The 26,897-nt window shown below is 40.9% G+C and overlaps 1 protein-coding gene across 1 annotated transcript; it reads right to left on the bottom strand.

Annotated features, from left to right (window-relative positions):
* Positions 1–1,699: 1,699 nt before the first annotated feature.
* On the bottom strand, positions 1,700–25,358 carry LOC140478618 (membrane-spanning 4-domains subfamily A member 4D-like). The gene is made up of 6 exons (XM_072571835.1): positions 25,161–25,358; positions 15,560–15,688; positions 9,681–9,737; positions 6,719–6,823; positions 6,054–6,170; positions 1,700–1,857 (listed from the first exon to the last, which is right to left on the bottom strand). The coding sequence occupies exons 1-6, from the start codon at positions 25,353–25,355 to the stop codon at positions 1,744–1,746; spliced, it is 717 nt and encodes a 238-aa protein (XP_072427936.1). The 5' UTR covers positions 25,356–25,358; the 3' UTR covers positions 1,700–1,743.
* Positions 25,359–26,897: the final 1,539 nt, after the last annotated feature.

Here is a 26,897-nt window from a genome sequence, read left to right as displayed (position 1 = left end):
GTTACTTTATTCATTCATTTCATGGTTCAACAAATGAATTCACTTTTATGTCGATTTATTATACATAAATTGATTTATTATACATGTCCAAAAGTATGGGGGTGTGTGTACATTTTGCTATTCAGTATAATACATGTATCATATATATTTTGGTTGCTAGGTTTGAAACAGAACATTTCCATAGGTTAAAGTACCTATTCTACCTCATTGTTTCTTATGGGAGAAACTGCACTTATGAGATTCATGGGTGACATTAATGCATTTCCTGGCCCTGTCCTCCCTTATTTACATCACTCTTATGGGGAAAAGTTCCTCAACCTCAAAATCGTTTGAATATAAGTTGCACTTCTGATATGTAATTCTGATGCATATAGATAACTGCCCCTCAAGCAGGGATGAAAATTGGACAATTTCTGTAATGAGCAGCTGATCCAAAAAACAACTTTATGTATAGGGATTAACCACCCAGGATTGGCCTTCAATTTATAGGAATTGACAATTAATCTGCAGGGCACTACTATAAGTACTATAAGTAACCTTGGTAAAAATTCAAATAGACCTTTTTTGTCATTTTCTTTGAATATTTCTTTTCACCAGGTATCAAAATATTGAAATGGAGGAAAAAAGGTTGTTTGGCTGATGGTCAAATGTTATTCAGTGGGTAAGGACTATTGCAGGAAAACACTGTGCCATCAGAATAGATGTATTGGCTGATTAACAGCTGGAACATAGTGGCAAGTCATGTGATAAAATACCCAGGAATACATTTACAACTTGCATTGTCAACATGTGTCACTGATGAGGATAAACTGAGACTGATTAACAATGTGCCTAAAATGTAAAATGAGTTTAAAAATTCTGGTAGATTCTCTTTGCATGATTCAATTGATTTAATATATGATAATGTGAAATAATGTGGCAACATCAAACTGGCAAACCATTACTACTCTGCCCATATTTATTTTCGTTGATTTCAGATTGAGAGAGGGATGTAAAATGCACTAAAATTAGAAACACTAGAGCAACCATGGTCTGGCAGCATCCATGGAGAGAGAAACAGAATTGAAACATTAACTCTTTTTCTCTCTCTACTGATGCTGCCAGTTCAGCTGAGTTTCTCCAGCACTTTTTGTTTTGATTTCAACTTTCCAGAACCTGCAGTATTTGGCTTTTATTTAAGTGCAATGTGTTTTGCTGCCTTGTCATTTCCTGTTGCACGCTGTTGGACAAAAATCAATTACCAATCCTTGGAGTCAATGCTCAAGATGTGGAGGTTTGATTGTCTGCAGCAGGCAAGAACCATCTAGTTATATTTATGAGAAATGCATTGGTTATGGCCCTGAAGCCATGAAACTGAATTAGATAAATCTAGCAGCCAGAGGATAGCCACCAAAAGTAAATCACTATTAAGGGTCTGAAAGACTGGAATGATACAACAAGTTCATAACTTTCTTATAAGGCAGTATGTCTGTCTCTCATGAACCCTCAATGTTATGCTGCCTACATGGAAACCTACAACACCATAATTCCATCCCCTCTGAAGCAACACTGAGTAGAAAGCTTAATGTGGGCTCCCCAGCCTACTTGGATATGGGTAATAAATGCAGCCTTGGCAAAATCTCATGCAGCCCAAGGACAAAATAAACAGAATCCTAACTCTTTACATGCATATTAATAATGTTGCTTCAAGTTCGGTAAGTTGAATTAACTTGCATGGCATTCAATTTCATCAGAAACAGTTTCTTATCCAGCATATACATTTTCTGTCACTGTCACGTTGTAGGGAGGAGGGTTGTCCTGGAATTCTTGGGGGGGAATTGGTTGTGCAGATGCATTGTTGTAGACCACAAAAACTGGCTGAAAAATAAAAACAGTGCAAATTAATAGAATTTGAAAGGTTTGAGCATGGAAAGAGCGAGCCAGTTCATCATGCCTCGACCACTTCTCCCAATCCATTAGGCCCTGTTGTCTGCCACTTTCCCCATTGGAGCAATAATGATTGTGCTGTCCCTCTGTCAGAGCAAATGACCAGGCTGCATTTCATGGTGCAGTACGCTAGGGGGAACCACTTCTTACACATGTGTAGAAGAGAAAACCCACCCATGAATTGCTGGAAATGATTAGATTCTCTACAGTGTGGAAACAGGCCCTTCAGCCCAACAGGTCCACACCGACCTTCCGAAGACTAAACCACCCAGACCCAATCCCCTACCCTATATTTACTCCTGACTAATGCACCTAACAATATGGGCAAGTTAACATGGCCAATTTAACTAACCTGCGCATCTTTGGATTGTGGGAGGAAACCCACCAAACACAGGGTGAACATGCAAACTCCACACAGACAGTTGCCCGAGGTGGGAATCAAACCCAGGTTTCTGGTGCTGTGAGGCAGCAGTGCTAACCACTGAGCGACCGTGCTGCCCCTTCAGTGAAACAACTTGATTGTTTCTATTTCTAATAACCAATACATTATCTGAGCTGACACCAATTGTTAAAGTACAGTTGAGAATGTAACTTTTAAAAAGAAATTTTGCGATTTACATATGAAAGAGAAACTAACATGGTCATTCTAACAAATGAGAGACTTAACAAACAATCAAGCCAGTTTTCAATGTATAATTTCAGTCACATCACACTGTAAACTTTTGCTATCAATTCTGTGTCTTACAATCGTGTCTTATTTCTATTAAAATATCATACACCAGTATTCAAACTTTGATTATGGTAATCTTATTTTGGAGCAGTACTTGTAATATAGATGTTTATTTCAGGTAAATGCTTCTAAATTATGAAATAAAGTAATATTGTTTTATGTAATAATTATTCCCATTGTTACTTTATTTTCTCAGACTCCTTTTAAAAATTAAGAAAAATAAAGCAAAAAGATTGAGATGTTTAAGAAAAAGCCATTCCCCAAAAATAAAGAGACAGCAGACGAATTGAAAAATTATTTTGCACCAGTCGCCACTGTGGAATATGTTATTAAAGGCAATATACTGACAATGCTGGAAATTTGAAGCAAAAACAGATCATCCTGGAGAAACTCAGCAGGTCTGGCAGCATCTGTAGAAAGAGAAACAATTTAATGAAGAATGATACCAGACGAGAATCGAAAAGGAATCATATTGGACTCAAAATGTTAATTTGTTCCTATCTCCAGGAAGTTAAAAATTATGAGGAAGTTAAAAATCACACAATACCCGGTTATAGAGTAACAGGTTTAAATGGAAGCACTAGCTTTCAAAGTGCTGCTCCTTCATCAGGTGGTTGTAGAGTACACGATTGTAAGACACAGAATTTATAGCAAAAGTTTACAGTGTGATGTGACTGAAATTATACATTGAAAAATGGCTTGATTGTTTGTTAAGTCTCTCATCTGTTAGAATAACCATGTTAGTTTTTCTTTCATATGTAAATCGCAAAATTTCTTTTTAAAAGTTACATTCTCAACTGTACTTTAACAATTGGTGTCAGCTCAGATAATGTATTGGTTATTAGCACCTCTGTGTGCTGCTGTCTGTGCCATAATGTTTACACTAATTCTAATCTAAAAAATGAATTAACAGAATCTTACACGGATTCATGCAATTTTTGAGCAAAGTACAATGTAACTTTGCAAGTACAAATTTACCCCACAAACCAATATGTGTGTGTGTGTGCACGCCTGGTGTTGTGTGATTTTTAACTTTGTGCACCCCAGTCCAACACCGGCATCTCAAAGTTATGATAAAGGTTTTAATAGGCTGGGCTCGAATCTGCTGGAGTTTAGAATAGGAGGTGATGGCTCGATTGAAAGACTTGTCCAGATGAGTGCAGCTTCAACAACATTCAAGAAACTTGACACCATCCAGGCCAAAGCAGCCAGCTTGATAGGCAGCACATCTACAAATATCCACTCCATTCACTATCAATGCTCAGTTGCAGCAATGTGTACTATTACAAAATGTACTGCAGAAATTAATTTAGGTAGCACCTTCCAAACCCACCACTGCTTCTGTCTGGAAGGACAAGGTTAGCAGATACATGGGAACACCAACATCTGCATGTTCCCCTCCAAACCACATATCATCCGGGTCCCTGGCACTGTGAGGCAACAGTGCTAACCACTGAGCCACCATGCCACCCCTTTGCTTAAGTAAATTCTGCTTTCCATTCAGGTTTTCCCAAACAGCACTGTGGTAATAATCAATTGATGTACTAACCATTGACTCCAGGATATCACTGTCTGACTTTCTCAAGGTAATTACCTCATCCCAAACATCTTCAGCTTCCCTTCATCAAAACGGTCCAAACTGGGGATTTTGCTGATGATTACACAATGTTCAACATAATTTGCAAAACCTCATGTACTGAGTTAGTCTATGTCTATATGGAGAAAGACCTACACAACATCCAAGTTTGGGCTAAAGAGTGGAAAACAACATTCACACCACACAGGCACCAGGCAAGAACCATCTTGAACAAGAGGAAGCTAACCACCTCCTCTTGATATGTAGTGGCTTTATTATGACTTAATTCCCCCGATGAACATCTCAGGTGTTGCAATTGACTAGAAACAGAACCGAACCAGCTATTTAAATATTGTGACTATAAGTGCTGGTCAGAGGCCAGGAGTCCTGTGCTGACTAACTAACCTCCCATCCCCCATCTATAAGACCATAGTCAGCAAAGGGATGGAATACTGTTCATCTGTCTGTATGAGTGGAGCTCCAACAACACTCAAGAAGCTTGACATCATCAATGACTCAGCAGTCCAATTAATTGGAATCCCATTGTAAAACTGCATCTTTTTATTTTTGTGTTATCTTAAAGTTCTGGACTGAAGTGATATAGAACTGTTTAAATCATAGTGCTTGTCATGCTGTGCATATTTTGAAAAACAAATGACCTGACACTCACTGAAGTATCATATAAATAGTGTTTTGAACAAGCAGTAATTAAAGTTAGGTAGAAATTGAATTGGAGTCAAAGGGGTTTGCAGATGCAGCTCTGATTGACAACAAGAAGTTGTTTCTTTATGGACTAGTGGCCACTTATTCATGATAGGGACCTTTTGCCCCAAAGATTGTGTGGTTGATTTTTGGGTAACTGAACAGCTCAGAGCTGGGAAAGGTTTCAGAGAGAGAAAGAGAGAAAGAAAACAGTTCGGTTCATCTTTAGCTTGGGAGTAAGCTCTCTACGCTCTGTGATCAAAACTAACTTTAAGGCTTAAGAAAACCAACTTATGTTTCCTGCAACAGTTGTTGTAAGTTGTGACTTTTAAACTGATATGTAAGAGACATTTTATAAATGAAATAACCAACCAGTGGAAGATCCCAGAGAAAGCTAACTGCAAATCAACCTGTTGGCCATCAGAAGAGCCATAAGGATCATCACAGCAACAGAACCTCGGAATAAAGGCTACCAAACTATCGTTCCAGTTTTTCTCCTCTGTTAATAACCTTTTTATTTGCTTGAATGTGTGTGTAAGGGCATAGTAGCTGCAGTGCGTATCATCTATAAATGCACTACCGTAACTCACCAAGGTTCCTCAAACACATCTCTGAATGCATGACCTCTACCTCCAAGGGTAGTAAATACAAGGGAACATCACCGCCCTGCAAGTTCCCCTTCATTTTAGTAAGTTGGTTGATTGCGAATATATTCAAGGAGAACTTTCCTTCTATTTAAAATCATCCCATCAGATATTTTACATCCACCTGACAGTGTGACTTGGGCATTGGTTTTGTGTCTCATCCAAAAAGGCAGAACATCCAGCAGTGCGACACTCCTGCATTATTGGCTGGGGGCATCAGCATAAATTTTGTGCTCAAATCTTTGCATTGGACCCATTCCTAAGTGAAACACATTGGCTGTTTGGTTTATGCTCTGTGTGCCTTGCAGTTCCAGTGACTTCTGCACAGTAGGATAGCCCACAAGTGGTTTAGCTGCTGGCATTCAGTAATTATCATTGATAAATGCACACTTTTCTGAAAAGGGAATAAAGGCTAATTGACATATGAATATATACAATTCACCAATCAATTACATCAATCCATTATTTAACTTACTATGGCTGTTGTCTCGTAGCAACAAGTCAGACCTTTACAATTGAAGCTTGAAATTGCAATAGATATTGCTGCGTTAAGCAATGTCAACAGGAGAAGTATGATGACACATGCTGTATCCTGTAAAGTGTTAAAAACAAATAAATTATGTTGGAGAGGAAACATCTCGGAGAAAAAACAAGGGTGGCATGGTGCCTCAAAGGCAGCACGGTGGTTTAGTGGTTAGCACTGCTGCCTCACTACGCCAGGGACACGGGTTTGATTCCACCCTCGGGCAACTGTGTGTGTACAGTTTGCACATTCTCCCAATGTCTGTATGGGTTATCGTCCGGGTGATACAGTTGTGGGCAACTGTGTGTGTACAGTTTGCACATTCTCCCAATGTCTGTATGGGTTATCGTCCGGGTGATACAGTTGTCTCCCACTGTCCAAAGATATACAGTTTAGGTGGATTGGCCATGCTAGATTGACTGTGATGTGCAAGTTAGGTGGATTAGCCATGGGGAGTGCAGGGTTATTGGGGTAGAGGGTGGGTCTGTGAGGGTTACTCTTCAGAGAGTCGATGTGGACTCAATGGGCTGAATGGACTTCTTCCACACTGTAGGGACATCTATGATGATTTTTAAGTACTTATAAGTGATTTAATATCAATAGGTTTTAATACTTACCTCAGAATTGAAAATTGTGAAAATTGTGAGGTTTAAAGCATATATTACTATGGCTGGTAAGCAGGAAATGGCACTGACGATGTTCATTGCTAAACAGCCTCTGATCTGGAAATTTAAAAAAATGTTAAAAGTGCATGAGAAAACAAGGAAGGAGGAAAATGTCAATTGGTTAACCAATCCTATTGTAATCCATTCTGTCTGCAATCTGCCCATTCTGTTGAGTAAGTTTAAATAGATTCAACTTCACACCTTAGGGAGGATGTCAAGACCTGAGAAAGAATGTAGAAGAGATTCACTGGAATGGCACCAGGAATGGGGAGCTTTATTTCCATGGATAGCCTGGAGAAGCTGAATTTATTTGCCTGATATTTTTAATAGGATGAATTGGTTTGATGCAGAAAAGAAGGATAAACTTCCCAAGTCCAGGAGCAAAGGAGAAAGGACTGAAAATGTGTTGCTGGAAAAGCGCAGCAGGTCAGGCAGCATCCAAGGAGCAGGAGAATCGACGTTTCGGGCATGAGAGCAGAGGAGTCAGGAAGCAAAGAGCAAAGATTTAAGGTAATATTGCAAAGAGCCAGAAGCAATATGCGGAAATGTTCTCCATCAAGTTGTGTTGTTGTGACCTAGATGTCTTTGCTTGAAAGGTATGGAACTAGATTCAATAAGGACATTACAAAGATCTGAAGCATTTACAGTCTTTTGGAAAAAGCAGCAAGTGAGATTAATTGGATAGTTCTAGCAATATGTCAGCATTGACAGAAAAGATTAAATGGCCTCCTTTCTTGCTGGGTCATTCAAATTCCTGGGAATGACTTTCAACCATATGCCCTCGCATCCAAGGCCAATCAAACAGAATTCCACAATTCTCATCCATTGTACACTCTGTACTTCTGCTCAAGAACAATCAGTGGAACTTGCGGGAGCTTGCAGGAGTGAGCATGATGGCTGTGCAGAGAGTTGGATCTGAATTCCCAGCATCTGGAAAGGTGTCCCCCAATAAGGTGGGAATGGGTAAGCCCCAATTCTGGAATCCTGCCCATTGTCAGCAGGATATCAAATTAGGCTCACCAATGAGACACTTGACCCCAACTATTCCTTGATTTCCCGAGAAATTAAAGTAGCCCCTTAAATCTAGACATACTCAAATCAAATCAACCCCTTTAGAGTCATTATTGCACACTCTGGAGCAGATGGAAATTTAACCCAGCCACCTGGCTCAGAGGTAGTGACGCTACAACATGATCCCTGAATCTTGAATTTAATGGGTCTCCTGTGATTTCTCATGCAGCAGAGTGAGCCTTGTAGATTGAATGCACAACACCAATTCTGTGAGTAATGCCTTTTCACTCCATTTGCCAAAACTGAAACATTTTCATTCAACAGACCAAATAGTCTAAAATGCACAAATAAAACATCAGAAATTGCTGAAAAATCTCAGCAGGACTGGCAGCATCTCTGTAGAGAAAATGTTTCAAGTTCTGTGACCTTCTCCAGAACTGGACCAAACAATCTATCTGGGCAAAAGTGAGGACTGCAGATGCTGGAGATCAGAGTCTAGGTTAGAGTGGTGCTGGAAAAACACAGCAGGTCAGGCAGCATCCGAAGAGCAGAAAAATCGATGTTTCAGGCAAAAGCCTGATGAAGGGCTTTTGCCCGAAATGTTGATTTTCCTGGTCCTCGAATGCTGCCTGATCTGCTGTGCTTTTCCAGCGCCACTCTAATCCAAACAATCTAGTTAGATCAGATCTTTATTAGGGTAAGGGAAATGGCTGCTAGGCAATATTGGACTTTTATACCATCAATGAAATGTTACAAACTCACTTGTGGCAGGTACAGTATTGAGTTAGATACAGATTAAAGCTTCCTCGATATACTCCCCATCAAATACTCACAGGACAAGTCCAGCACAGGGTTAGATACAGTGTAAAGCTACCTCAACACTGTCTCAGGATAGGTAATATATTGAATTAGATACAGAGTAAAGCTCCCTCTGTAGGCTGTCCACAATAATTACTCCCAGGACAGATTTAACACAGGATTAGGCACAGAGTAAAATTACCTCTACACTGTCCCCAACAAACACTACCAGCACAGGTATAGTGCAGGGTTAGATACAGAGTAAATCTGCTTCTACACTCTCCTACCAAACACTCCCAGGACAAATAAAGCATAGAATTAGACACAGGATAAAGCTACTTTTACTCTGCCCCAACAAGCACTCCCAGATATGTAACCCTAACTCTCAGGGCTAAATATTGAGAGTAGCCTCATCTACAGTGATCCATTGAACATATCCACCCTAGGCAAAGAACTGTTCAGATATATGGCCTAATTTGCCATCAGAAAAATTGGACTCATCCTTTACCTGTATGTATTTGTACTCAGATTCCAAAGGTGGAAGTTAGTCATCGGCATGGTGGCTCAGTGGTTAGCACTACTACCTCACAGCACCATGCGTCTGAGGTTCAATTCCAGCCTTGGGTAACTGTCTGTTTGCACATTCTCCCCATGTCTGTGTGGGTTACCTCCCACAGTCCAAAGATGTGTGGGTTAGGTGAATTGGCCATGTTAAATTGCCCATAGTGTTAGGTGCATTAGTCAGAGGGGAATGGGTCTGGGTGGGTTACTCTTTGGAAGATTAGTGTGGACTTGTTGGGCTGAAGGGCCTGTTTCCACACTGTAGGGAATCTAATCTTACTTCTTCCAGCATTTAAGCAATAGGTAATTTCTGTCAACTGTGATGGTCTGCATTTGAATCAAAGAGCAGACGTGGGACTGTAGCAATTTACCTACTCCACTGTGTTATCCCTTTAATCAAATTGATGCTGTTCGTTTTATGAATCCTAAAGTAAAAGAGATGTAGCATGGCAATAACCAGTAACAAGATCTTGCTGGTTTGTCACCTTGAATGTTGATACCACTTACAATCCAATTATATTAAATTTGTTGAGCAAGTACTTACCATGCAATCAGTTGGCATCTTTTCAACAACTACAGCGAGTGACCCTGCAACAATAAACTTTAAAAATATATTTCACATCAGAGAGCAAACAGCACAGGATTGTATAACAATTGAAATACAGGATTCAATTTTTTAAAAATGTCATACTCCACTCAAGGAACACCCTGGAAATCAAGCCCTGCTATTCCAGGAGTCTTCACAAAAGATAAAAATGATTTTCAAGTAGTTCTTCTATTAAACACACTAAATTTCTCCTTTACACACATACTGACCGATGGCAAAGAAAGACTTTCACAGGTAGAAAAAGTAACTGGGAAGACAGTTCAATGGCTCCAATTCATGGGTTTGCTGAGATGATCTTGTAAGACATGTACTCCTCAGCCTTCCTTCTTCAGACATTTTCACTTGCTTACACGAAGCACAGGACCTCAGGTTACAGGGGGATCAGATGGGCCAATGGGTTGAGGAATGGCAGATGAAGTTTAATTTAAATAAATGCAAGGTGCTGCATTTTGGGAAAGCAAATCTTAGCAGGACTTATTCACTTAATGGTAAGGTCCTAGGGAGTGTTGCTGAAGAAACAGACCTTGGAGAGCAGGTTCATAGCTCCTTGAAAGTGGAGTCGCAGGTAGATAGGATAGTGAAGAAGGTGTTTGGTATGCTTTCCTTTATTGGTCAGAGTATTGAGTACAGGAGTTGGGAGGTCATGTTGCGGCTGTACAGGACTTTAGTTGGGTCACTTTTGGAATATAGTGTGCAATTCTAGTCTCCTTCCTATCAGAAAGATGTTGTGAAACTTGAAAGGGTTCAGAAAAGATTTACAAGGATGTTGCCAGGGTTGGAGGATTTGAGCTATAGGGAGAAGTTGAAAAGGCTGGGGCTGTTTTCTCTGGAGTGTTGGAGGCTGAGGGGTGACCTTATAGAGTTTTATAAAATCACGAGGGGCTTGGATAGAATAAATAGTCTAAGTCTTTTCCCTGGGGTGGGGGAGTCCAGAATTAGAGGGCATAGGCTTAGGGTGAGAGGGGAAAGATATAAAAGAGACCTAAAGGGCAACTTTTTCACGCAGAGGGTGTATGGAATGAGCTGCCAGAGGAAGTGGTGGATGCTCATATAATTGCAACATTTAAAAGGCATTTGGTCAGTTATATGAATAGGAAGGGTTTGGAAGGATATGGGCCGGGTGCTGGCAAGTGGGACTAGATTGGGTTGGGATATCTGGTCAGCATGGACAAATCGGACCAAAGTCTCTGTTTCTGTGCTGTACATGTCTACGACTCTATGACTGAGTTGATGTTTTAAACAGAAAAAAAAACTGTACGTCAATGATTCATTCTTGTTTCTCTGCAGTTGGAAACTGTGTATTTTTATAAATAATAATTTTGTTGAGTAGGGTCTCTGACTTGCTCGTTAAAAGCTGTAGCTTACAGCAATCAGTGAGAAGAGATGAATTAGTTTCCATCACGGCTGAGGCTTATTTTTACTGCCAAGAGAGGACAGCTCCGTTCTTTTCAGAAGTCCATTGGATTCTCACCAAACGTTCAAACCCACAAGTTGTTCAGCTATTTTGCATCCAATCAGATTGTTGTTGGTCAGCCGAAGGCCTTTGTCATCAATTGCTGGTCACCAATGAGTTCCTTGTTGCTGATCAGACCTTCATTCATACCCACCTCTTGGCTCCAGCTTATCTAAAAATAGACTTCTGCCACTCCTTGAACAAACAGTGTTCTAGTAGCACTTACAACGAAAGTCAGATAACTTATTTTTAACAAGTGCAGAAATCCATTCCACAATCTCTAGCTTGGACAACAGTCCTGTTCTCATTTGAGTCCACAATCAAAAATACAAAAAGAAAATGTGTTTTTTTCAAAAGTCTTTCTCTCCTCAAGCTAGTGACTTCAGGGAGTTAAACATTGGTTCCATATACCCTCTGTCTCAATCTGTTTTCTTACTAAGACAGCCATTCTTCTTGCTTAATGCAGAAAAAATAATCAATGAAGGAAGTTCAATGAGCCAGTGGGGTAGAAAACATCACAGCTTCAACCGACACATTTTGTAACTTCATCAAGTTCTAATAATAAGTTCTCTTTGGAGAATTATTAGAAGGATTAATAATCAGCAATCCAGCAACTCACCTCGATTCCTTTGACAGCACGTTGTGACACTCCTCCCTCTTACAACCAACAAGGGTAATAACTGAATAGAAACTAACCCTACCAGGTTGCTCTTCAGGTCACATACCATCATGACTTAGAGCTGTATTGTCATTCCTTCATGGTTACTGGCTTATTCTTCCCAACAGCACTATGGATTTTCCCATGCAACATGGACCAGAGCAGTTCAAAATGGTGGATCACCACCAGCATCTCCAAGACAATTGAAGACAGGTAATGAAATCTGGCATTGCCCGCAATATCACATTCTAGGCTCAGTGGTTAGCACTGCTGCCTCACAGCACCAGATAACCGGGTTCAATTCCCGCCTCAGGCAACTATCTGTGTGGAGTCTGCACATTCTCCCTGTGTCTGCGTGGGTTTCCTCCGAGTGCTCCCGTTTCCTCCCACAGTCCAAAAATGTGCAGGTTAGGTGAATTGGCCATGCTAAATTGCCCGTAGTGTTAGGTGAAGGGGTAAATGTAGGGGTATGGGTCTGGGTGGGTTGCTCTTCGGAGGGTCAGTGTGGACTTGTTGGACCGAGGGGCCTGCTTCCACACTGTAAGTAATCTATTAACAACTAAAACAGAAAAGCACCCAGAAAAATCTTAGCTTCTCTTCTGCTGGGAGTTGAAAACAGTCATAAACACTGTACTATAGCCCCACCTGAGGACAGGTAATTTGTTATAGTTACAGAATTGAGTTTTATGGAAAATCAGGAGTTGAAATTTGTGACATTTCATTTCCTGACTGTAACCAATGGATAATTTGTCTCTTTTTAAAATACATTTGATGAGCTACAGGTATCTGTCTTGCCTCACAAAATTTCATTTCAAGGAGCTTTAGACAACTTTAGCTCGGCCGTTCTTGGAATATTGTGTATATTTATGGTCACCACAGTAACAGAAGGATGTGGATGCTTTGGAAAGGGTACAGGAAAGGTTTACCAGGCTGTTGCCTGATATGAAGAAAGGTTGGGTGACTAAGATTGTTTTCAGTGGAATGCAGGAGGTAGAGGAGTGACCTGACAGAAGTTGATACGATTGTGAATGGCACGGATAGAGTGGAAAGTATGACGCTTTTTCCTCAGGGTGGAGGGTTTCAATTAAGAGGGGGACATAGGCTCAAGATGCAGAGCAGGATGGGTGGGGTGGGGGGAGGGAGGTCAGGTGGATAATGTTTAAAAGAGATGTGCGAGGCAAGTTTTTCACTCAAAGAGTGGTGAGTACCTGGACCATGCTGCTCGTGGAGGTGGTAGAATCAGACACAATAACAGCATTCAAGAAACACCTGGACAAATACATGAATAGGAAGGGAATACAGCGATACAGATCCTGTAAGTGAAGAGTTTTAGTATGAAAGGGCAAAATGTGTGAGTGCAGACTTGGCAGGTTGATGGGCTTGTTTCTGCGCTGCACTGTTCTTTGTTTTTTTGAGTTTGCCGTGTAGGTAAAGGGTACAGAGATAAACCTTGGGTGCTGTGAAGTCGTTTGGCCGTGTGTTGTATTACACTAGAAAATCAAGCCCTACTATTCCTGGAGTTGTCAAGAGAGTTAAGGGTTTCTAAAAGTACACAAAATTCTGCAGTAGGTCTGTCTTTTAGATCCAGGTTGACAACTAGGTGTCAGAACTTAACAAGAGTTACTAGTTATTACAAATAATAAACAGCCATGAACAATCAACATATGATTACTAGTTAAAATGCTAACCCTGTTATTAAAACCTCCCTTCTACACACATACACAGACAGACACAAAAGGTTTGGTGTCATGCATGGAAGGAAAGATTGGGAAAGCAGTTTGATGGTTCCTGTCCACAGGTTTCACTGAGATGATCTTCTGGACTTTTACGAATTGCTGTTCCTCAATGTTATTTTCACTTGCTTGAGGGAGATGCAGAGTGATTTGTTCACACTTGTACAGTCTCTGACATATTGCTTAAAAGCCAGACCTTACAGTAACTGATGGGGGAGAATAAACTGCCTTTCATCAGTTTTGAGATATTTGTCACTGCAGGAAAAAGACAACTCCCTCTTTTCCAGATTGTTCAATGACAAACACACCCAAAAAAGAACAAAGAACAGTGGAGATCTGAATCAAAAATGGGAAGTGCTGGAGCAACTCAGCAGGTGTGGCAGCATTTGTGGTGAGGTGCTGCCAGATGTGCTGTGTTTCTTGAACATTTTCTGTTATGTGATAGCCTACCACATCATTGTTGGCAGGCAGAAGGCTTTTGATGTTGACAACATTATGGGCGGCACGGTGGCACAGTGGTTAGCACTGCTGCCTCACAGCGCCAGAACTCGGGTTCAATTCCCGCCTCAGGCGACTCTCTGTGTGGAATTGCACATTCTCCCCATGTCTGCGTGGGTTTCCTCCGGGTGCTCCGGTTTCCTCCCACACTCCAAAGATGTGCAGGTCAGGTGAATTGGCTATGCTAAATTGCCCGTAGTGTTAGGTAAGGGGTAGATGTAGGGGTATGGGTGGGTTGCGCTTCGGCGGGGCGGTGTGGACTTGTTGGGCCAAAGAGCCTGTTTCCACACTGTAAGTAATCTAATCTAAAAAAAATGTCACCATGCCACAGACGAATCAGTTACTTGTTGCCAGCTGAAACTTTGTTCATACAAAGGCTTGTCTGCAACTCAACATTAACCATTACTCCTTGAACAAGCAGCTGTGCAAAAAACACTTACAATGAGCATCAGGGAACTTGCTTTTAAAAAGTACAGTGATCTTTTCCACAATCCTTAGTATGTCAACAGTGCTTTCCTCATTTGACTCCACCATTAAAAACAAAGACAAAAAATGTCTCTTACCGATGGTTAAAAGGCCAAAGTAGGTAGCATGCAACAATTGTCTTTGAAAATGTTCTTGGAGCCTATGGGAGCACTGCAGCTTCAATTGATTCTATAGCCACATTCTTATTGGCATCCTACTTTCGAGGATGCATCTATAACAGGCCCACCTGAGAGGAACAGATTGCTCAAGTAAATCTAAATAGGCAAATGACAGGATCAAAACCATCTCATTGGCATAAACAAGGAATACACAGTCTGACTTGGAGATTGAATGCATAGGGCATTCTGTCTGGAATATGTACCAATACTCAATTGTTGTCAGATATACCTAAAGAGCTGGTAGCTATAATCTTAATGTAGAACAATAGCGCACCGCCAGAGACCCAGGTTCAATTCCCACCTCAGGCAACTGTCTGTGTGGAGTTTGCACATTCTCCCCGTGTCTGCGTGGGCTTCCTTCGGGTGCTCCGGTTTCCTCCCACGGTCCAAAAATGTGCAGGTTAGGTGAACTGGCCATGCTAAATTGCCTGTAGTGTAAGGTGAAGGGGTAAATGTGGAGGAATGGGTCTGGGTGGGTTGCTCTTTGGAGGGTCGGTGTGGACTTGTTGGGCCGAAGGGCCTGTTTCCACACTGTAGGTAATTCAATCTAATAGAAATGTTTCAACACAGACAGAGTTTGCTATTTCTCTACTGGCTGAGTTGCCACTCATTTTAATTCCACTTATCAGTACCTGGTCCAGAGTCATAGACATTACAACATCTCAGATGTGGATGCAGGTTCCTTTTAAATGACTTGAGTGTTTCTACCTCAGCAACCAAACTGAACAGTGAATTCTAGACACCCACAAACCTCAAGATGACATTATTTTTCCTCATGTCCCCTCTAATCCTTCTACCTTTACATTCTTGTATTCACCGTTAATACTTACTAGAGCTCCAGTCCACCAGGGTGTGCCAAATCTTAGGGAAAACAAACTGAGCCAAAGTCGACGTGACCTCATGCTGATCTTTACAATTCCAATGATAATGACAATTAGACCCGTTATAATCTCCGTTATCTGAAAACACCAGAAAATTGTGTTAAAATGTTCGAAAACAAGTTTCAGCTTGCTTCTGTGATGTAAAATTTACACTGAAGATCAATGCCCTGTGCATAGCAAAGGCTCAATTTTAACCTCTAATGATTTCTACCCTGTGAAGTTTACCCAATGAATACTACCTTGAATTCTTGAATTTGAAGTGGCAGTTTTATTTCGGATTTTTTGTAGATAATGGAAAAACAATCAAAACAGAAGGATTCAATTGAATCTGCTCCTTATTTTTAAGTTATTAATATAATGTCAATACTGTGGCACATCCAGAATTATATTTGGAATATGTGGGTGAAACATATCTTTTGAAAGAAAGATACTTAGTTTGTTTTATGTTACTGTGGCATTTTATTATTTTTGTGGTGTACATGAGTTGCGGTCTGTGAGGGATGACAATGCTGCCATGATTCTGATAAAAAGACTGCGTTGGTAATTAAGCCCCACTATTTCATGAATCATCACAAATGAATACTAATCATTTCCATCAATCAGATGGTTAATTTAACTGACTTTGACTACTATCTAAGACAAAAGAAACTTACACTAACTTTCATCTATAAGCAACAAAACAAAACTACATTTATTGTAAACAATCTTACCCTTAATAAGTGGCAAAATGAATTATTAGTGACTCATTTTCAAACTTAGAATATACCCACTTTATATCCCAATATATGATGTGGAGGAGCTGGTGCTGGACTGGGGTGGACAAAGTTAAAAATCACACAACACCAGGTTATAGTCCAACAAGTTTATTTGGAAGCATCAGCTTTGGGGGTACTGCTCCTTCATCAGGTAGCTGTGGAGTAGGATCATAAGACACAGAATTTATAGTAAAAGATTTTGTGTCTTATAATCCTGCACCACAGTTACCTGATGAAGGAGCAGTGCTCTGAAAGCTAGCACTTCCAAATAAACTTGTTGGACTGTAATCTGGTGTTGTGTGATTTTTAATTTAATCCCAATATACACACATTTTTTCACAAATAAGATAGGACACACAGAATATTTATTCGACAGAAATACCATAGATGGAAAACGTGGGCAAAAATGTTCAAATTCTGTGGATCAAGAGTTCAAACAACAAGATTTGAAATTAGGTGATTTTCTCACATCTTTTGTTTCTGGAAATAATCCCACATTGTTGGTGGTGAAGGTTTGCTTTTCAGATGCGAGGTCTGTGACCAGCAGTGTGCCACAATGATCAGTGCTGGGTCCACTGCTTTTCATCATTTATATAAATGATTCAGATCTGAATACAGGAGGTATGGTTAGTAAGTTTGCAGATGACACTAGAACATAGAACAGTACAGCGCAGTCCAGGCCCTTCGGTCCTCATGTTGTGCTGACTTTTAATCCTACTCTACGATCAAACTAACTTAAATTCCCTTCATTTTACTATCATCCATGTGCCTATCCAAGAGTCGCTTAAATGTCCCTAATGTATCTGAGTTGAGAGTGTAGTGCTGGAAAAGCACAGCAGGTCAGGCAGCATCCGAGGAGCAGGAAAATCGATGTTTCGGGCACATCAGGGCTGTTCTTTTCCAGCACTACACTCTCGACTCTGATCTCCAGCGTCTGCAGTCTTCACTTTCTCCTAATATATCTGACTCTATTACCACTGCTGGCAGTGCATTCCACATTTGCCACCCTCCAATCATCTGGTACTACTCCAGTGGACAGTGAAGATGTAAAGATCATCGACAATCTCTTCCCTCACTTCCTGTAGTAACCTTGGGTATATCCTGTTCCAGCATTTCAGCCTGTTTCAGGTCCCTCTCACTAAAAGTATTCATTAAGGATCTCCCCTACCTTCTCTGATTCTAGGCACAAGTGCCATCCACTATCTCTGATCAGCCCTATCCTCACTCTGGCCATCCTCTTGCTCCTCAAATAAGTGTAGAATGCATTGGGGATTTCCTTAATCCCACCCACCAAGGCTTCTTCATCCTCCTTCTAGCTCTCCTAAGTCCATTCTTCAGTTCCTTCCTGGCTGCCTTGTAACCCTATAGAGCCTTGTCTGATCCTTGCTTCCTCAACATTAAAAAAGCAACTTTCTTCCTCTTGACAAGATGTTCCACATCCCTAGTCACCCAAGGTTCCTTCACCCTCCCATCCCTTCCTTGCCTCAGTGGGACAAGCCTATCCAGCACTAACAAGAGCTCCTTAAACAATCTCCACATTTCTGCTGTGCATTTCCGAGAATATCTGCTCCCAATTTATGCTCCTCAGTCCCTGCCTAATAGCATTATAATTCCCCATCTACCAATTGAATACTTTCCCATACCATCTGCTCCTATCCCTCTCCATGAGTATAGTAAAGGTCATGGAGTTATGATCACTATCACCAAAATGCTGTCCCACTGAGAGACCTGACATCTGACCTGGTTCATTGCCAAGCACCAAATCCAATATGACCTCCCCTCCAGTCAGCCTATATACATATTGAGTCAGGACACACCTGATAAATCATGTCCATCCAAACTATTTGCACTAAGGAGGTTCAAATCAATATTAGGGAAGTTGAAGTTACCCATGACAACAAACCTGTTACTTTTTCATCTTTCCAAAGTCTGCCTCCCAATCTGCTCCTCCGTGTTTCTGTTGATATTGGGGTGGGGGTGGGGTCTATAGAAAACTCTCAATAAAGTAATTGCTCCTTTCCTGTTTTTGATTTCCAACCATTGTGACTCAGTAGACAAACCCTCCTCAATTTTGCAGCTATTATACTATCCCTGATTAGCAATGCCACTCCCCCACCTCTTTTACCTCCCTCCCTATTCCTTTTCAAACATTTAAATCCCGGAGAGTCCACCAACCATTCCTGCCCCTGTGATATCTAAGTCTCCGTCATGGCCACAACAGCACAGCTCCAAGTACTGATTCATGCTCTAAGTTCATCCCCCTTATTCCTGACACATTTTGTGTTAAAGTAGATACACTTCAACCCATCACACTGACTGCAACTTTGCCCTAAGAACTTTGCATCAGTGTTTACTATGGAGAAGGACATGGAAGATGCAGAATGTCAGGAAATAGATGGTGACATCTTGAAAAGTGACCATATTGCAGAGGAGGAGGTACTGGATGTCTTGAAATGCATAAAGTTATTTAAATCCCTAGGACCTGATCAGGTGTACCCTAGAACTTTGTGGGAAGCTAAGGAAGTGAGTATTAGGCTCCTTGCTGAGATATCTGTATCATCGATAGTCACAGGTGAGGTGCTGGAAGACTGGAGGTTGGCTAACATGGTGCCACGAATTAAGAAAAGTGGTAAGGCCAAGTCATGGAACCATAGACAGGTCAGCCTGATGTCAGTGGTCTGCACGTTGTTGGAGGGAATCCTAAGGACAGGATTTACACATATTTGGAGAGGCAAAAGCTGATTAGGGATAGTCAACATGGCTTTGTCTTGGGAAATCTCACAAACCTGATTGTTACTTCTTCAAAAAACTCAAAGAGGATTTTAGAGGGTAGAGCAGTGGATGTGATCCATATGGATTTCAGTAAGGTGCTCGACAAGGTTCACACGGGAGACTGGTTAGCAAGAGTAGATCATAGGGAATACAGGAAGAACTAGCCATTGGATACAGAACTGGCTCAAAGATAGAAGTCAGAGTGGTGGTGGAGGGTTGCTTTTCAGACTGGAGACCTGTGACCAATAGAGTGCCACAAGGATGAGTGTTGGGTCCACTAAGTTTCATCATTTATACAAATGATTTAGATGTGAACATTAGAGGTACGGTTAGTAAATTTGCAGATGACACCAAAATTGGAGGTGTAATGGACAGCGAAGCAGGCTACTTCAGACTACAATGAGATCTTGATCAGATGAGCCAATGGGCTGAGGACTGGCAGATGGAATTTAATTTAGATAGATGCATTTTGGAAAAACAAATAAGAATAGGACCGTTACACTCAATGGTGAGGTCCTAGGGAGTGTTGCTGAACAAAGAGATCTTGGAGCGCAGGTTCATAGTTCCTTGAAAGTAGAGTCACATGTAGATAGGATAGTGAAGAAGGCATTTGGTATGCTTTCCTTTATTGGTCAGAGTATTCAGTACAGGAATTGGGAGGTCATGTTGCACTTGTACAGGATGTTGGTTCGGCCACTTGTGAAATATTGTGTGTAATTCAGATCTCCTTCCTATCTGAAGGATGTTATGAAGGTTGAAAGGGTTCAGAAAAGATTTACAAGGAGGATATTGCAAGAGTTGGAGGATTTGAGCTATTGGGAGAGGTTGAATAGACTGGGGCTGTTTTCCCTGGAGCGTCAGAGGCTGATGGGTGATCTTATAGAGGTTTACAAAATCATGAGGGGTATGGATAGGATAAATAGACAAAGTATTTTCCCTGGGGTGGGGGCATCCAGAACTAGAGGGCATAGGTTAAGGGTGAGAGGGGAAAGATTTAAAAGGGACCTAAGGGGAGCTTTTTCATGCAGAGGGTGGTGCGTGTGTGGAATGAGCTAGAGGAAGTGGTGGAGGCTGATACAATTGCAACATTTAAAAGGCATCTGGATTGGTATATGAATAGAAATGTATTAGAGGAATAGGGGCCAAGTGCTGGTAAATGGAATATCTGGTTGGCATGGATGGGTTAGACCGAAGGTCTGTTTCTATGCTGTACATCTGTATGACTTTATGACTCTATAAACTGTTCATTCTTCCTCACAGACTCTTTCTATGCTGTATCTGCCTGTTTACCTGCTACTTGATCCTCTGATCTGTAGCTCCAGTTCACATCCCCTGCCAAACAAGTTTAAACCTCCCAAAGAGCTCTAGCAAATCTCCTGCCCAGAATATCGGTGCCCCTCCAGTTCAGGTGCAACCCATCCTCCTTGTACAGGTCCCACCTTCCCCAGATGGTATCCCAATGATCCACATAGCTGAATCCCTCCCTCCTACACTAGCTCTGTAGCCACATGTTAATCTGCACTCACTGTCTCTTCCTAGCCTCAATAACCCATGGCACTGTTAGCAATCCTGAGATTACTATTCTGCTTTTCCTGCCTTTTAGCTTCCAATCTAACTTCCTATATTCACTTTTCAGGTCCTCATTCCTTTTCCTCAGCATGTCATTGGTACCAATGAGTACCATGACTTCTGGCTGCTCACCCATCCCCTTAAAACTTCTGTAGACTTGATCCAGGACATCCCTGACTCTGGCACCCAGGAGACAACATAACATCCAGGAGTCTCATTCACACCCACAGGATGTCTTGTCTGCTCCTCTAACCTCCTATTGAATCTCCTATCATTATTGCTCTCCTATTCTCCCCCCCCATTCCCTTCTGAGCAACAGAGGTAGGCTCAGTGCCAGAGGCCGAGCCGCTGTGGCTTTCCCCTGGTAGGTTGTCCCTCCTAACAGTATCCAAAGCAGTATACTTATTATTGATGGGAACAGCCACAGAGGATCCTGCACTGTCTGCTTATTCCCTATTCCTCTCCTGACGGTCACCCAGCTACCTTTATCCTGTAACTTAGGTGTGACTACCTCCCTATAACTCCTTTTGATCACCCCCTCAACCTCCTGAATGATCCAAAGTTCATCCAGCTCCAGCTCCACTAACACAGGTGGCATAATGGACAACCAAGAAGACTACCTCAGAGTACAATGGGACCTTAATCAGATGGGCTAATGGGCTGAGGAGTAGCAGATAGAGTTTAATTTAGATAAATGTGAGGTGTTACATTTGGTAATGCCAATCAGGTCATGATTTATCCACTTAATGGTAAGGTCCTGAGGAGTGTTGCCGAACAAAGAGACCTTGGAGTGATGGTTCATAGTTCCTTGAAAGTGGAGTCACAGGGAGATGGGGTGGTGAAGAAGGAGTTTGTTACACTTGCCTTTATTGGCCATTGCATCAAGTGTAAGGGTTAGGGGGTCATGTTGCAGCTGTACAGGACACTTTCAGAATACTGTGTGCAATTCTGGACTCCCTGCTATGGAAAAGATGTTGTGAAACTTGAACAGGTTTAGAAATGATTTCCAAGGATGTTGTCTAGGTTGGAGGGTTTGAGCTATTGGAAGAGAATGAATAGGCTAGGGCTGTTTTTCCCTGGAATGTTGGAGGCTGACAGATGACTTTATAGAAGTTTATAAAATCATGAGGAGCATGCATAGGGTGAATAGACAAGACCTTTTCCCCATGGTAGGGGAGTTCAAAACTGGAGGTTTAAGGTGAGAGCGGAAAAATCTAAAAGGGACCTAAGGGGCAACTTTTTTCTGAGGAGCATGGGACGTGTATGGAATGAGCTGGCAGAGGAGTTGGTGGAAGCTGGTATAATTTCAACATTTAAAGGCATCTGGATGGGTATATGAATAGGCAGGAGATAGAGGGTTATGGGCTACATTAATTCATGATATATGATTCGCATGGATGAGTTGGACCAAAGGGTCTGCTCCACGCTGTACATCTCTATGACTCTACTGCCAACCTCAGCAATCCCAAATTTGGTAGTCGGTCAGTTGGACCTAGATTTTTGTTTGCGTTAGATATTCTTATAGAGACTTAACTTTGCTTGCAGGCCTTCTCATTGTTCTGTGACAAATGGCACCATATTTACAAAAAGATTTTGCTAAGCAGGTTTTCCTTAATCCAAAGACACCTGGTGTCAGTGTGTCTCACACAAGTATCAAATCCAGCTTCACAAGAAGTTGCAGAACTTTGTGTAACCGATAAGTGAACATCACAGAAAGCTATTTTTTTGAGGTGTAAAAACCAAGTAAGTTTGTTTGGTTTGAAACCAAAATGACCAAACTTCTTCGCTACCAGTTTATATTTCCAAAGATTATGTTTGTAGAAATTACAAAATGTTCATCTGGAATTCATTAGATTCCTCATCATATTATTGCAAGGAAATGTGTGATATTCTTCAACAGATTTTCCTGATAATACTCAATCTGCAAGTAATAAGGATATGTTTGAATTCAGAAGCATGGAACTAAACAGCAACTGAAGAAGGCCATTCTGCCCAGCATGCCTCTACAAGCTCTATAAAAAGTATCCAATTATTCCAATCACTCAGTTATTCCACTCTACTTCGCCCATAACTATGCATGTTTTTGTGTTGTCAAGTATGACATATATTGCCCTTTTGAAAACAGTTAACTCCACTATCTTTGAGATAGCACATTTCAAATGGTAACAAATCAAAATATAATTACAGTATATTGAAGTGAAAGAAATGAAACAAAAGACTGTGGATGCTGACTACCTGATATTAAAACAGGGAATGCTGGAAAAACATATTGGATGCAGGAATATCTCGTGAAAGACCTCAGGATTTATCCGAGGATTCTCTGGGAAGCTAGGGGGAGGTGTTGGAGCCTTTGGCTTTGATCTTTGAGTCGTCATGGTTTACAGGTTTATTACCAGAGGACTGGAAGATTGCAAATGTTGTGCTATGTTCAAGAAAGGCAGTAGAAATGACCCAGTGAGCTTTACATCTGTTGTAGGAAAAGTTTTCAAAAGGATTATAAGAGATAGGATTTATAATCATCTAGAAAGCAACAATTTGATTGTAGATAGTCAACATGGTTTCGTCAAGGTCAGATCACGCCTCACAAACCTCACTGAGTTTTTTGAGAAGGTGACCAAGCATGTAGATGAGGGTAGGGCAGTTGACGTGGTGTACATGGGCTTCAGTAAAGCCTATGATGAGGTTCCACATGGTAGGCTGTTGGAGAAAATGCAGAGACATGGGATTGAGGGTGGTTTAGCAGTTTGGATTAGAAACTGGTTTTCTGTAAGAAGGCAGCGAGTGGTGGTTGATGGAAAATATTCAGCCTGGAGTCTGGTTACTAGTGGTGTGCCACAAGGATCTGTTTTGGGACCACTGCTGTTTATCATTTTTATAAATGACTTGGGCACAGGCATAGGTGAATGGGTGAGTAAGTTTGCAGATGACACTAAAGTTGATGGAGTAGTTGGCAGTGTGGAAGAATGTTACAGGTTGCAGGAGGACTTGGATAAATTGCAGAATTGGGCTGAGTGGTGCAAATGGAGTTCAATGCAGATAAATGTGATGTGATTCGCTTTGGGAAGAATAATAGGAAGGCAGAATACAATGGAAAGATTCTTGGTAGTGTGGATGTGCAGAGCGATCTTGGAGTCCATGTACATAGAACCCTGAAAGTCGCCACCCAGGTTGATAGTGCTGTTAAGAAGGCATACGGTGTGTTAGGTTTTATTGGTAGAGGGATTGAGTTCTGGAGCTGTAATGTCATGCTGCAACTATACAAAATGCTAGTGCAGAAGCACATGGAATATTGTGTACAGTTCTGGTCGTCCCATTACAGGTAGGATGTGGAAACATTGGAAAAGGTGCAGAGGAGATTTACCAGGATGTTGCCTGGTCTGGAGGGAAGCTCTTATGAGGAAAGGCTGAGAGACTTGGGTCTGTTCTCATTGGAAAGAAGAAGGCTAAGAGAGGATTTGATAGAGACTTACAAGATGATCAGAGGATTTAATAGGGTAGACAGTGAAAGTCTTTTTCCTAAGATGATGATGTCAGTTTGTACAAGGGGGCATAGCTACAAATTGAGGGGTGATAGATTTAAAACAGATGTCAGAGCCAGGTTCTTTACTCAGAGAGTGGTTAAGGGTGTGGAATGCCCTGCCTGCAAATGTAGTTAACTCAGCCACATTAGAGAGATTTAAACAATCCTTGGATAAGCACATGGATGATGATAGGAAGAGTTAGGAATGGGCTTAGATTATTTCACAGGTTGGCGCAACATCGAGGGCCAAAGGGTCTGTTTGGCGCTGTATTGTTCTATGTTCTATGTTCTATGAAAGAGATGTGTTGAATTTTGTGGAGGAGTTTGAAGTTCCATTGTCCAGAGGTCCCCATTCAGGCACTGGTATTCGAGGTATTTTGCAGAAATTAGAGGTTCAGATGATTTTTCTGGTGTCAAATCTTCCAGCCTTTGTTGTTAGCTTGTCTTCCATGTGCCAGTGTTTAATGAAAGGGTGCCAGGGTTTAATACAACAAAACCACTTTCTCAGCCATTTGAGGAAGCAGTTCAAACTCAATCACATTACCATGGGCCTGGAGTTACATGTAGGCCAACAAATAAGAATGGAAGATTTCCTTTTTGAAAGGGCATGAATTAACCAATTGGCTTTTATGATCTTAATATTAACTTATTGAAACCATTACTGATTCCAGATATATTTAATTGGATCTTATTTCCCCAATGAGTGCAGTTGGATTTAAATTCCTGTTTCTAGACCATTAGTACAAGCCTCTGAATTGCTAGTCTTCTGTCATATTTAATACACTATCATTGGTATAACTTGCAGTTATACCAAAGCAACACTACATAATCCATGTCCGTAACATTATAATTTGTTACATTACATCCTTGTGTTTTACAAAGCTGTTTTGGACTAAAATAAACAATATTTTCCACTTTATAAAGTGGCACTTACACCCAGGGCTTTGAGCTTTCCTTTGAGCATTTGCTGCACACGAGATGTGTTTTCAGCATGTGCTGCACTTGCAATTTGGTTTAGTTGACCATTATCCACAAATTGCACCAACTGAGGGCCATTGGGCAGTGGCTGTGATGATGGAAGCTGGTTTGGCGTAAGACCATTTTGAACATTCTTTGACAAGTCAGCCATTTTCACAACAATTGTCTGAAAGATAAAGTAGAACAAATGTCTTTTTTCTGATTTGTAAACCAATCTTCCATTCTACTTCTCCACACATATTTGTTATCAACAATTGTAATGCTTATGTAATAATGTACTGTGTACACAATTGTGAATAAAACAAATGCTTCTATTTATTTTAGAGAGGTGAGGGCCAAAAAATTGCTTTTGTCTGTCACAGGATTACAGTGGTGGACGTGGTTATCAACTATGCGTGTCAACAGAAACTTAATTGAGCAATATTTTGTTTCAATATGAACAAGTTAGAGCCTGAAAGAGATTATTAGCAGAATTAGAAAAATTAAGCAATTTCCTCAATAATCATCACTGTATAATTAAATTAAAGTCATTACCATTAAGGAAAGCATTACTTTCTTAGACACCACTGTATTTAAATTGGCATTAGAAAATAATCCCAAATTAGTTTCAATTGATTTTTAAAAAAATAACTAATACACACTTTTACACACAAAGTACCATTATTCCTAAATATACCTTCCACATATGGAAGTTACAGCTCATGTTTTTACATTGCACGTGCACAAATCTGGTAGATTTTAGCAAGGCATTTACCACTGCTTCTACTGTAACTCAGATTTAAAATTAGAGTTGTCACAATGTTCGTTATAATAGCATGCACAGCATTTTTCCCAGATAGCAGCTACTGAACGTTTACAGCTTTAAACTGGAGATTCCATATTCATCTCCAAGAAATTGATTACCTCAATGGTTTTGATTTTCCTAACTCACAGTTAGTTGAATGTTTGTTTTGTTCACAGGCTTAAAACTGTACTTTCTTCTTGTGCCTATGCTTGAATTTTCCCATGCCCGGGTTTGCGGCCTTGCAGGGTTTCTGGACATTGGCAAATTTTGTTGTCCTTTATTAAGGCCATGTCTATGTTGCAGTAGACTCTGACAATGTTGGAGTACTTTATCCAGAATGCATCCTGGCTGTCAGATCTGTCATCCATCGGGGCATGAATGCATGGGTTATCACACCAAGACAATTAGACTTGCAACTTTGCAGCTTTGCAACTTTGATCCAGAACAAATGCTTGATGGAGAGCATTTTAAGGTCATTGAGACAAGCAGTGCTTCTTATCTTTTGAAGACATGGGCCTTAGTGATTAACAGATATGTACTAACTGGACCTGGCTACACCCACAATGCTGGTTGGAAGGTTATCCCAGGACTTTGAAAAAGTGACTCTAAATGATTTAGTTCCAAGTTAGAATGGTGTGTTGCTTGGAGAAATTGCAAATGATGCTTTTTCCATGTGTTTGCTGACTCTATCCTTCTGTATTGTAAAAATCATTGGTTGAACGATGCTGTCAGAGAAGAGTTGTCTCCTGCTTTTCGTCTTGAAAATGGTACAAATTATAGCCATTATTCATTGGGGATGAAGACAATGAATGGGATGTTAATCAAATGGGCTGCTTTGTCCTGAATGGTGTCAAAAAGTTTACTGTTGTTGGAGTTAGATAAGACAATGCTATTTTTATCAGACCCTGG

Source organism: Chiloscyllium punctatum, chromosome 6 (genome assembly GCF_047496795.1).
Source record: "Chiloscyllium punctatum isolate Juve2018m chromosome 6, sChiPun1.3, whole genome shotgun sequence".
Taxonomy (NCBI): Eukaryota; Metazoa; Chordata; class Chondrichthyes; order Orectolobiformes; family Hemiscylliidae; genus Chiloscyllium; species Chiloscyllium punctatum.
Note: the sequence above shows the minus strand (reverse complement) of the source record. Positions and strands in the feature narration are given on the sequence as shown.